We start from the raw sequence: 13,036 nt of genomic DNA, 5'->3' as shown, positions 1-13,036 counted from the left end.
TCAACAGAGTAGCTAGAGAGAAACAAGATGTGCCAAATAACAGTCTAAAAACAAATACATCAGATTTGATCGTTCAGACACAAGTCACATGGCCAGGAATCATAATTGTACCCAACTTCAAACCACCTACGAAGGTGGTATATATCTGATTCCATATGCTTTTTGGGTGCTCAGACTGCAGGAAAAAGAACAGATTCTAATCAGATATACCCAAAAAAATGGATGAGTCATTTCAAACTGCCAATGTGAACAAGACTTACACAGAAAGACTCACAGCTGTATCACTGACTCAGGGGGTTGAATACTTATGTCATCAAGATACATTAGTGTTCTATTTGTAATTATATATATATATTTTTTTTTACAAATGCTAGAATTTTTCCACTACATGGACAGAGTATTTTGTGTAGATCGTTGACAAAACAATTACTATTAAATACATTTTAATCCTACTTTGTAACACAACAAAATGTGGAAAAAGTCAAGTGGTGTGAATACATTCTTAAGGCACTATATCTGATGTAAGCATGTTTTGTTTCTGATTGAAACATTCATTTTCTAGTAAAAAGAAATTTGGACATAACTCTCAACATAGTCTTGAGAACTATCAGAATTCTAATCCACGGGTTATCAAAGAAATATATTTTTCTAATGCAAATGCTTACAGGTTGATAATTGAAAGATATGACAACATTTGTCAACTGACAGTTACTTGCGTAACTGCTAAAATGACAACAGGTAAGACCACCCTCTTTACAAAATCCTCCATCATAGCCAAATTCCACTCTTGCTACAAACAAGGACACTACAGGACATCAGGAGACTGGAGGAGGCACAGACACCATGGCAACTACCTCAACTCAGGTACAGAACTTTTTATCTTTTAGGTTTGTATGTCTTAAGTCAAGTTTGCAATTCTTGTTGTCTTGTTAACATTGACCCATTCGATTTCTTCAGAACATAAATACTAAGTATTTGTTGTGTGGGGTCAATGACCATTGAGCCAAACCGCTTTCTCTGTCTGACAGTAGGGTGGTTACTTTCAACATAAAAAAAACTATTTGTTAATCCCCAATTTTAAATCCATTCAACTTTTACCAAGCCTTAAATAATTGTCATAATTCATGTAATTTTTATTAAAGGTGTATTCCATAACATTTTCATGTGCAAATAGCTCTTACTGTCTATGATAGCTTTCTACTGTCTATACAAGCAACCCTGTCCCTGGAGTGCCGCAGCTAGTGCAGGATTTTGTTCCAACTGGGCACCACACCTGACCAACTTTAGTTATTTGATCAGTTCAGTGATTGCCTAAATTAAACACACCTGGTCTTCCAGGTCGGCTAAATCAAGAGCATGAAATGCCTGCAGCACTCCAGGACCAGCGTTGCCTACACGGTTTCTTTAGTCTATACTATACTATTTAGTAGTGTTGGGTTCTGAGAATATGAAATATAATTAGTTATGTCACTGAGGGAGAGAGGGTAAAGTATAATATTTACATGATATCAGGATATGTAATTGTTAGACATCAGGGATACTCTGGGGGTTGAATTGACACACTCTGGTATCAATAACCATGACAGCCTTGAGTTGGGGAGGAGTGAGCACTTTGGGGTAGAGGTCAGGTCAGATGAAGTGAGGAAGAACAGATATCACTAAGGTTCTGTCTAGCAACAGAGATGCATTGGCTGTTCAGATGTGTAGGAGGAGACAGCATAGGAGAAAGGATACATTTCAGTGCTTGTGTGAATATGTTTTTGTCTAATGCAGCTGTATTGACCCTCTGGGAAGAATAAACTTTAGCTTTCATAGTGTCCGTTGAGTTTTCACTTTGAGAATTAGACCCTAACAGTAATGGAATAACATTTCTTGAGTGTCCGGCCCAATGTAACACAATACAGTATAACATGTTGATATGCCACAAATATCAGATTGGTTTTTATCTCTTAGAATGTAGGGTCTTCAGACAGATTGTAGATAAACATTAGTATGCATCCAACATATTTTCATAGTAATAAGGCAGATATAGTACCATTACACAATAGATACACAGGTGAAAAGTTAATTGTAACACTGTTGATATGCTGCAATAGGTTACAATCAATGTTTCCTCTAAGTTGCGCAGTTCCCCTTGGACTGCCACACAGAAGAAATATCAGCAAGCACAAAGAAGCAAGAGCTTGAACTTCATTCAACTTTCTAGAGTTCTCCCCTTTCACTCTACTGTGGGAATGATGCTCGAATCAATGCAATATTAGCCACTTTCAATGTAACACACCAAAACAAAGTGACCTATGCACAACTTAGTATGCAAAACTAACTATGCAAGACATTTTCTTGTAGGCAGAGCGCATTGGAGTACAATTCTATTGCAATGACAGGCCCGACTCAGGCCCATACTCTACACAGACCAGCGCGCCATAACCAATCAGAGCTGCAGTAGGCCTATATGCAAATAGCCATTGCCATATATGGATCGGTGCCATTCACTTTGAACTGGACTGTGTTCCTGGCACTTTGTAGCCACGTGTGCACATTTGTTCATATTCTTTGCTAGTTACTGAGTTATTAGCCCAGTTATAGCTAATTTCTAGTCAACAATGGGGGAGTGGTTTCTTCTTCTACAGTATCTTTGAAAAGCAAATCAGGTAAAGAGCTTTTTATGTCTTAAAGTGTTGTATTTTGAGACAGTCTTGAATAAGCTAAGTTGCCAATAAGCAGGGGGTAGCATAATTTGTCTGTTTCTCTCTAATAATGGTACGGTAATAATAATGATTTTTATTTCGTAAAGTGGTTTCTTGTATCAAACAACACAACATTTTCAGTCACCTTGTCTGTAGGACAAGTGGATAGACAGGTTAATGTCAAGCCCTGCATGTTTTTTTCAAAAGTCTTTGATGGTAGGCCACTGTGGTGGGTCTACGGTATGATCAAATAGTCACAACAGCCTACTTGGCTGTGACCTAAAGCGAGTACAGCCTCAGTGTTCACAGTAAATGTGCGTCGGAAGTTGCACAGATTTTTACAATGTTCAAGTTTCCGCTCAGCAGACCTGAAATTTGCTCAGTGCCAAAAATGTTTTGAGTTAACATTGGTTACAATGTCTACTGAATATGAACTATCAACTTCATTTTTGTTTTAAAAGCATCTTTGAGATTCTTCTTGTAATGAAAAGCGGTATATCAATTAAATGTATAATTATCATTATCACAGCACTTTGTGCAACCAACCCCAATGTTCTGACGTTTCTGTAGAATGTGGAGTTTGTGCGGACCGGCTATGGCAAGAATCTGGTCAAGGTGCTGTATATCAGACGAGAGGGAACTCACCACTACATCACTGAGCTGACGGCTAATGTGGAGCTCACCCTCAAGTCCCGCAAGGACTACTTGACCGGTGACAACTCGGACATCATCCCTACTGACACTGTCAAGAACACTGTCCATGCACTGGCTAAGCTGAAGGGAGTACGTGGTTGTGCACTCACACCAGATACATAGAAAGAGTTTAAAGGTTTGGGAAGACAGCTATGATCATCTGAAAAGTAGACGGCAGAATGCTGAATGAATGAAAGCACTGCAAATGGAATGGGTAGCCAAAATGTCTTAGTGATATAGTTCACTTCAATATCAGTTTGTTAGACACCCCTAAAGGGTGGTCTAATGTCAAGATGAGTGCATTTCTCTAACCTGGAACCAGCCTGATTGCAGCGCCAATCTTTCTAAGAGGTTCCACCATGCCAGCATTTGTCATACTCTGTTGTGTAAATTCAACAAAAATACATCAGTCTCACTTGAAATGGAAAGATAGGCCAAATCTAATTTCATATATTTATGTCTTTCCAATTGACTTTAATACAGGACACCTCAGTGATACTAAGTCTGTGTTTTTGTTTAGGTTTTGACCATAGAGCAGTTCGCCATGGACATCAGCAAACATTTCCTGACGGCTTTCAATCATGTGACCAGGGTAAATGTGAAGATTGAGGAGGCACCATGGAGGAGACTGGAGAAGGTACAGTAGAGTAAGGCTGGATTCAAAATCCAAAACACAAAGCCTTTCTTTGACGACGTGCCCTCATATATCTTAAGGGTCTAGATAGGTGAAAGCAATAGGGTACAATCAACATTTAGTCTATTGGGGTGTGAAATAGGTTGCGATATCACCATACCGCCAACACTTCAGTCCCTTCAGCTCTGCGGGGACACTTTTCGAGGGGAGATGGAAGTTGTCTATGTCTATGATATAGATACGCTTTCGGATGTGAGCCCCGTGTATACTCTGTAAAAGTTTACATGGCTTAAGTGACATTTAATAGTGATGCATTTAAATGAGGCTCATCTTTCTTGCACAGAATGGTGTCGAGCATGCACATGCATTCATCTACAGCCCTGAATCCTGGCGCTTCTGTGAAGTCGAACAGAATCACAATGGTGAGCAAAACACACACAAAGTTGATATGTCACAGACATACTCAAGATTGAATGAAAATGTCACAGTACCGTAACGTCTTATTTCAAGCACATAGAACTAGTGAGCTAATAACATCACTTTACATACTAGAACACAGCTATGTGAAAGATATCTTACCATCAGAATCTACCTTTAGCACATTAACAACTTATTATCAAATCTGTATGAAGCTAAAATGTATGAAGGTTTACTTTGAATGATGAGTGGTGAACCTAAAAGCAACGTCATATTCATTAGGCACCAAACCGAAGAAAATGCTCTGAAACTGAGTAAAACAGGGAGGTACAATCTATACTTGTCCAATTAAGCTAGCTAGCATGAATGCCAGCCAATACTAGCTAGGTAGCTGGCTGTACAACAACCACAATGCTGCTCTGGAGAGGTCACTGGATGGCAGTTCAAATATCACAGCTAGCTAGCTAGATATTTTGCTTGCAATTTTATTTTGTGTAATCATGTGTGAAAGTAACCCTTCAAGAACCCAAGCCCATACAGCAGTCAGTAGGGCAAGGGTGAAATGCTATAGCTACTGTAACTAGCTTTCCTATTCTGTATGGACTTCCATGTGGTCATTGAGTGCTAGCTACCTGAGTAGTTACTAGCTGTCTGTAAACAAGCTACAGACTCATCGTCATGGCTGGAAGAGGCAGGGGTCACATGACCTTCAACCTGGAGGACTTGGGCATAGGAAGGGGAGACAGCATGCCCCCCACCACCTTTAAGCCCTCACCCCTCTTCCTTCCCATGCCAGTCCAGCCTGTGCCCCTGCATACAGGAGAGGAGGTGGAGTACATGCTGGCTCTGAATCAGGAGCTGAGGGCCACCAACAAGACCCTGCCCTTCTACATCAGACGGGCTGCTCCCAAAAGAGATGTCGATCGCTACTCTGATAAATAAGCACCAGATCGGAGAGCCCAAGGACAGTGCCATTGAGTGGAGTTCAGACTGGAGCAGATTGCCTAAAGAGCTTTGCATTAAAGTGAAGAAAGCCTCTGGCTAAAAGACATCCACTCCAAGTTAAACGACCAAAGAAACCTCTTGTGGCAAAAGAGTGAGATTCTCACCAAGCTGGAGACTCTCGGAAAGAAAGAAGAGGCGGCGAACTCTGAGGAAGAGTAAGACGGGGAGAAAAAGAAGACAAACGAGGAAGAAGAACAGGCAGAGGAAGAGGACTACAAGGAAGACTTTGAAGAGGATACTGACTACATCAACAGAGAGGAGTTTGGAGGGGACAGCGATGACAACATGGACGAAGCTACTTACTGAGAGACCGTAAGAGTGCTGATAACACTAAATAGACTAGAAGAGGAGGCCTTATTTAATCCTCCCTGTGGACGCAATTACAGTATTTTAATTACTTGTGGAGTCATTGGCCATGATGACAGACATTGAAGGGTTGCTGCTATTCAGCCTTGACAGCTATAGTCTAAAACATGTAAAGAATGGTGGAAACAGTTGCTCAATGAAGATGTCTAGAGCGAATACTCAGGCTTGTTGTATGTGGTGGTTTAAAGTGCCAAAGATACTAATTAGTCATGCTGACTGTTCCCCTTTCTTCAGCTATGTTGAGGTAGTAATGGGAGCTGATTTATTTACAGGCCATTGTTTCCTTTTATAACTTCAATACTAGATTTTATGGTTTTAATTAACAAATAATGCGCAATTGCAGTGATCTAGGGTTTTTAGAGTAAAGGCATGTTTTAGAGAAATGTATTTTATCTTTTACAGTTCCTTGGTGTAACAATATTTTTTTTAAGTGTATACGACAAAGGTTTTGATTACAGTTTTCAATGTCTTAGGCTAATCGAAAAATGACCTTTGTTCATTTTAAATATTTTATTTCTGTAATGTGACATTTCTGTTATGCGATTTGAAAATGTGAAAGTGTTGAATTTGATTCTCTAAATACATTTTAAAGAACCTTAGCAAATAGTTGTGTTTTGTATCAGCCAACAGATGGCATATTACTCCAAGGTAAATCAAGGGGTGGTTTATGTTCACTGTGTGTAGTTCGTAGGTTATGCAGAAAACAAAAAAAGTTATTCACCATTGCCAAGTAAAGGGCCATTTATAGTGGAATAGTGTGATCCTCCACGGCGAAAAGAAAACCCTTGAAATCCAAACCTAATCTAGGGGCAGAAATTTTCCATTGCATGACTAGCATTAAAAAAAGGCATTGTTTATTTCTTTACTCCCAAGTCTTCTGCTCTCTTACCGTTGGACTTTGAGAAATTCTCATCCAAACAACATTAATAACACTTAAACGTGGCGGAAGGGAGCCTCAAGGTTAAAGCGTTGGGCCAGTAACTGAATGGTTGATACAATCCCAAAGCTGACAAGTTGAAAAATCTGTCGCTGTGCCCTTGTGCAAGGCACTTGCCACTAATTGTTCTAGGGACGCTAGACAATGGTGACCCTGGCTGTGACCCCACTTCCTGTGGGTGTCTCAGGGGGTGTTGGGATAAACAAACACATTTCTATTACATACTTGTGCATAACAGGACAAAAATAAGCCCTCGCCTCAAATAATAATAATAATTAATATAAAAAACACGGTGCACAGTTTGTTTACTACTCATTTAACCAGAATTCATAGATCGGCAGGTAAGGGTGCTCTCGAGCGTCTAGATGTTCTTTACCATTCCACCATCAGATTTGCCACCAATGGTTGACGCTTATTTACAAAACCCTCTTAGGCCTCACGCCCCCTATCTGCGATATCTACTGCAGCCCTCATCCTCCACATACAACACCCGTTCTGCCAGTCACATTCTGTTAAAGCTCCCCAAAGCACACACATCCCTGGGTCGCTCCTCATTTCAGTTCGCTGCAGCTAGCGACTGGAACGAGCTGCAACAAACACTCAAACTGGACAGTTTAATCTCAATCTCTTCATTCAAAGACTCAATCATGGAAAATAAAATGAAAAACAGGGATTTTCATTTTCCATTGCAAAATGCTTTAAAACATTTTTCGTTGTTGTTTGCCCTAAACAACGCTGGTCTTTACCTCTGTAACATTCCCCCACAGAGAGCCCTATTCTTCACAGTGGCGTGAAAAACATGAAGGTGCTGAAGACCACTCAGTCTGGCTTCGAGGGCTTCTTCCGAGACCGCTTCACCACTCTACAGGAGGCCAAGGACAGGTGTTTCTGTACCTCTGTCTACGCCAGGTGGCGCTATAACAAGGTCCAGAATGTCGACTTTGACAGCACATGGTAATTCCCTGAGTTAATGACCTGTGTAAAAGAACAGTTCAGTTCATTAATACTGTACATAGTGCCCCATAATACTCTTGACCTAACACCTGTGATATGTAAAACAGATACACGTTGGAAACAAAGCTGTCGATTAACCTTTTACTGCAGTGGGCTAAATCAGGGTCACACAGAGGGATTATTGGTACTCTTAAACAAATCTACTTTGAAACAACAGTAAACTGCAAGGTGGCGCCGATAGACATGGCAGCTCTGCTTCTAGCTCCTAAGCACCTATTCAGTATTTAGTTTTTTTGTGTGTTATTTCTTACATTATTAACCCAGAAAGTTTTTTGCGTTATTACATACAGCCGGAAATAACTTTTGGATATCAGAGCGGCGGTAACCAGCATTGCGACCAGGAATACAACTTTCCCGAATTGGATCCTTTGTTTGTACCCCCCAGGGCAATTGAACTTACCCCAGAGGCTGCTCCAAGACGCCACCGGCGGAGAAGAGGTATTTGGAGTGGACTTCTAGTCCAATTCAGGAGGCGTGCACACCATCCACCGCTTCCGAGTATATTACTCGCTAATGTTCAGTCTCTGGACAATAAAGTAGACAAGCTCAGGGTGAGGATCTCCTTCCAGAAAGACATCAGGGACTGTAACATACTATGTTTCACGGAATCATAGAACTCTCGGGAAATACTGTCCCCGTCAATACAGCCAGCTGGGTTCTCAGTTCATCGTGCAGACAGGAAGAAGAAAGGGAAGAAGAAAGGCGATGGTGTATGTTTCATGATTTACTATTCATGGTGTGATTGTGATAACATACATAAACTCAATGTATTTTGTTCACCCAACCTAGAATACCTCACAATCAAATGCTGACCGTATTACCTCCCAAGAGAATTCTCTTCGGTTTTAGTCACAGCCGTGTTTACTCCTCCTCAAGCCGATACCACTACGGCCCTCAAGGAACTACATGGGACTTTATGCAAACTGGAAACCCCATATCCCGATTTACTGTAGTTGGGGATTTTAACCAGAAAATGTGTTAATTTCTTCGCCCGCTTTGAGGATAAGACAGTCCACCTACGTTGCCCGCTCCCAAGGACTGTGGGCTCTCGTTCTCCATGGCCGACGTAAGTAAGACATTTAAGCGTGTTAACCCTCGCAGGACTGCCGGCCCAGACGGCATCCCTAGCCACGTTTTCAGAGCATGCGCAGACTAGCTTGCTGGAGTTTTTACGGACATATTCAATCTCTCCCTTTCCCAGTTTGCTATCCGCACTTGCTCCAAGATGTCGACCATTGTTCCTGTACTCCCTAGACCCACTTTAATTTGCTTACCGCCCCAATAGATCCACACACGATGCAATCGCCATCGCACTGCACACTGCCCAATCCCATCTGGACAAGTGGAATACCTACGTCAGAATGCTGTTCATTGACTATAGCTCAGCCTTCAACACCATAGTACCCTCCAAGCTCATCATTAAGCTCGGGGCCCTGGGTTTAAACCCCGCCCTGTGCAACTGGGTCCTGGACTTCCTGCGGGCTGCCCCTGGGTGGTGAAGGTAGGAAACAGCATCTCCACTTTGCTGATCCTCAACACTGGGGCCCCACAGGGGTGTGTGCTCAGCCCTCTCCTGTACCCCCTGTTCACCCATGACTGAGTGGCCATGCACGCCTCTAACTTGTGAAATAATGTACAAACTGATAAGCTTGGGGAAATATTCAATATTCTACTCTTTTTTTGCAGGAACTCTGTCAAGGAGACAATAATTGAGAAGTTTGCTGGCCCATACGATCGTGGAGAGTACTCTCCCTCGGTGCAGAAAACCCTCTACGACACACAGGTCATAGTCCTGGATAGGGTGCCTGAGGTAGGTTCACGCAGAATAAACAAGAAGTCACTTTATGTCCAACATGATGGACATTCCACTCCAAAATGAAAGTTTGTCTGATGTTTTCAAACCTTTAGAGTAGTAGTGTTCTGTTGAGATAAATTCATGTCCTAGGCCATCTGTTTTATAGATCATAGCAATGTAAACGATATGCCACAATCAAAAATGGAATGGAAAATATAAGCACTGTGTAATTTGTAGATATAGGGGGCTTATCTTTTCCATTCATTTAGGAATATAGCTAGATCTACACAACTGATGTCGAGGGATCTGTCATCTTGACATTAGGCTAGTTTTGAGGTCTGAAAACACTGTCAATTTTGTATTTGGGCTTGTAACGTCTCTTTAATCTGACTCTGACGGAAGCTAGAGTGCAAACTACATGCTGATAAAGCCTATCTGCCCTCTTCCTCTAGTTTAGGGACAGTATATAGCCTAACTCTCACACACTCACACACATGCATACACACTTTTAAACAAAACAAATAGTGTTTGTATTTTTTGTGATTACTGATCAATTAATTTATACATTTATAATTATTAGGTTTTCTTATTTGTTATTTGGCTTCCAACCACACCTGCACAAGTATTTAAAAAAAAAATAGCGGTATTGTCTATCACTTGTTTTTCCTTGGTGCAAATAAATAAAACTATTCATAAAGAATCTCTGATGTGGGATCAGATTCTCCCCCTGTCCATGCTATATCAATCATTATGATCAAAAAGGGAAAACCTAGATCAGCAGTCCTACTCAGAGACGATTTAAGAATATGGGCCCTTGTTTCAAACCACTAAGTGTTCCTGTGTATGTCTGTTTCAGATTGAAGAGATTGAGATAGTCATGCCTAACCAACATTATTTCACCATTGACATGACGAAAATGGGTCTCACCAACAACAACGAAGTGAGTTGCAACCGGAGAGATACTCAGATGGCCTGTTGCTTCGAGTCAATGCTTTTCCTTGACCTACCTTTAAGAAAGAGATAGACAGAAAATGATTTGTTATGCGTTCTTCCTTTTTTACACTAAATGGTATATCGGAAAAGATTTGAAAAAAGTGTGTTACAACTATTACGACAACAGTTGGCAGCATTTCTACGATTTAACAACTTCATCACCACTGGTTGCTCACTGTGGGTTGAATATCTAGTTAACGCAGTGCCTTTTCCTTCAAGGTTCTTCTGCCATTGGACAATCCTTCAGGGAACATCATGGGCACAGTACGCAGGAAGCCACAAGCAAAGCTATGAAAAGGAACACAAAGCTACCCGAAAAGACTTTAATCACAGTGAGAAGAAAACGATAATTAATGTACCATCGGTTAAGATCTCTCCAAATACAGCATACTGATCAATCTACAAGGCTGTGTTCATTAGGCACCAAACAGAAAGAAAAACAAACTGAAACAGGGAGGACTAACTTGTCCACTTTTTTCTCTGTTGCAAATGTATTTCCATTGCGTGCCCTAATGAACACTACCCAGGCACATGTTAAGTGAAGTAAAACATGTACAAAGCATTTAATCCTCAAAAAAAATCCCTGTTTTAGGTCAGTTAGGATCACCACTTTATTTTAAGAATGTGAAATGTCAGAATAATAGTAGAGAGAATGATTTATTTCAGCTTGTATTTCTTTCATCACATTCCCAGTGGGTCAGACGTTTACATACACTCAATTAGTATTTGGTGGCATTGCCTTTAAATTGTTTAACTTAGGTCAAACGTTTCGGGTAGCCTTCCACAATAAATTGGGTGAATTTTGGCCCATTCCTCCTTACAGAGCTGGTGTAACTGAGTGAGGTTTGTAGGCCTTCTTGCTCTTTTTCAAATTGTCTAAAGGATTGAGGTCAGGGATTTGTGATGGCCACTCCAATACCTTGACTTTGTTTTCCTTAAGCCATTTTACCACAACTTTGGAAGTATGCTTGGGGTCATTGTCTATTTGGAAGACCCATTTACGACCAAGCTTTAACTTCCTGACTGATTCCTTGAGATATTGCTTCAATTCTTTTACATAATTTTACTGCCTCATGATTCCATCTATTTTGTGAAGCGCACCAGTCCATCCTGCAGCAAAGCACCCCCACAACATGATGCTGCCACCACCGTGCTTCCCGGTTGGGATGGTGTTCTTGTTATGTTTGGAGGAAAAAGGGGAAGGCTTGCGGCTTGCAAGCCTCCCCCTTTTTCCTCCAAACATAACAATGGTCATTATGGCCAAACAGTTCTATTTTTGTTTCATCAAACCAGAGAACATTCTCCAAAAAGTACGATCTTTGTTCCCATGTGCACTTGCAAGCCATAGTTTGGCTTTTTTTATGACGGTTTTGGAGCAGTGGCATCTTTCTTGCTGATCGGCCTTTCAGGTTATGTAGACATAGGACTCGTTTTACTGTGGATATAGATACTTTTGTACCCGTTTCCTCCAGCATCTTCACAAGGTCCTTTGCTGTTGTTCTGGGATTGATGTGCACTTTTCACACCAAAGTACATTCATCTCTAGGAGACAGAACGCTACTCCTTCGTGAGGAAGGTAGTCCTTGGAATACATCCACAGGTACACCTCCAATTGACTCAAATGATGTCAATTAGCCTATCAGAAGCTTCTAAACCCATGACATAATTTTCTGGAATTTTCCAAGCTGTTTAAAGGCACAGTCAACTTAGTGTATGTACACTTCTGACCAACTGGAATTGTGATACAGTGAATTCTAAGTGAGGTAATCTGTCGGTAAACAATTGTTGAAAAAATTACTTGAGTCATAAACAAAGTAGATGTCCTAACCGACTTGACAAAACTATAGTTTGTTAACAAGAAATTTGTTGAGTGGTTGAAAAACGAGTTTTAATGACTCCAACCTAAGCGTATGTAAACTTCTGACTTCAACTGTATAACAAATGTATATAATTTCTGCTCTGTATGTAATTGTATCTCTTTAAACTGTTTGGATTGTTGTAACACAGGGCGCCATTGAAAAAGAGACCTTGTTCTCAATTGGGAATTTCTGTATAAATAAATGTACAAAGGAAAAGGAGTGCACAATCATGGCAACACACTCTTTGAAATAAACATGTTTGATAAATATAATAAATCTATGTAGCAAAAAGAAAGACCTGCAATAATTAGCAGGTGCAGAGCATTTACCCCTCTCTAACAATACCGCTACAACATATTTCAATTGGAGTTTAAATGGCAAAATCAAAGTAATGTAACTAACTACTACAGAAAAAATACAGCTGTTGAATAAACAAATCAACTACCACATTTTTACTGAGTAAAAGTAATGCTTTAGCAGGTCTAATCAATCTGCAAATACAATATAATCATGCAGGTCTGAACTGTGAGTTGAAAAGAAAGATCTGACTGTATAGGCTAACAAATAAATTGGATTACGTTAACTCCCAACATGCTATGAAAACAACAATTGTGGATGCAATCACTGTTTTAACCT

General features: G+C 40.6%; 1 protein-coding gene and 1 pseudogene across 1 annotated transcript; both read left to right on the top strand.

Moving 5' to 3' along the window:
• Window positions 1-755: 755 nt before the first annotated feature.
• On the top strand, window positions 756-12,849 carry uox (urate oxidase). Its single transcript, XM_055862307.1, has 8 exons — window positions 756-864; window positions 3,258-3,470; window positions 3,901-4,017; window positions 4,358-4,436; window positions 7,507-7,693; window positions 9,440-9,563; window positions 10,405-10,488; window positions 10,761-12,849. The coding sequence occupies exons 1-8, from the start codon at window positions 844-846 to the stop codon at window positions 10,833-10,835; spliced, it is 900 nt and encodes a 299-aa protein (XP_055718282.1). The 5' UTR covers window positions 756-843; the 3' UTR covers window positions 10,836-12,849.
• Window positions 4,758-5,742, top strand: LOC129811115 (DNA-directed RNA polymerase III subunit RPC7-like; annotated as a pseudogene).
• Window positions 12,850-13,036: the final 187 nt, after the last annotated feature.

Source organism: Salvelinus fontinalis, chromosome 14, assembly GCF_029448725.1.
Source record: "Salvelinus fontinalis isolate EN_2023a chromosome 14, ASM2944872v1, whole genome shotgun sequence".
Taxonomy (NCBI): domain Eukaryota; kingdom Metazoa; phylum Chordata; class Actinopteri; order Salmoniformes; family Salmonidae; genus Salvelinus; species Salvelinus fontinalis.
This window is presented reverse-complemented; position numbering and strand designations above follow the sequence as displayed.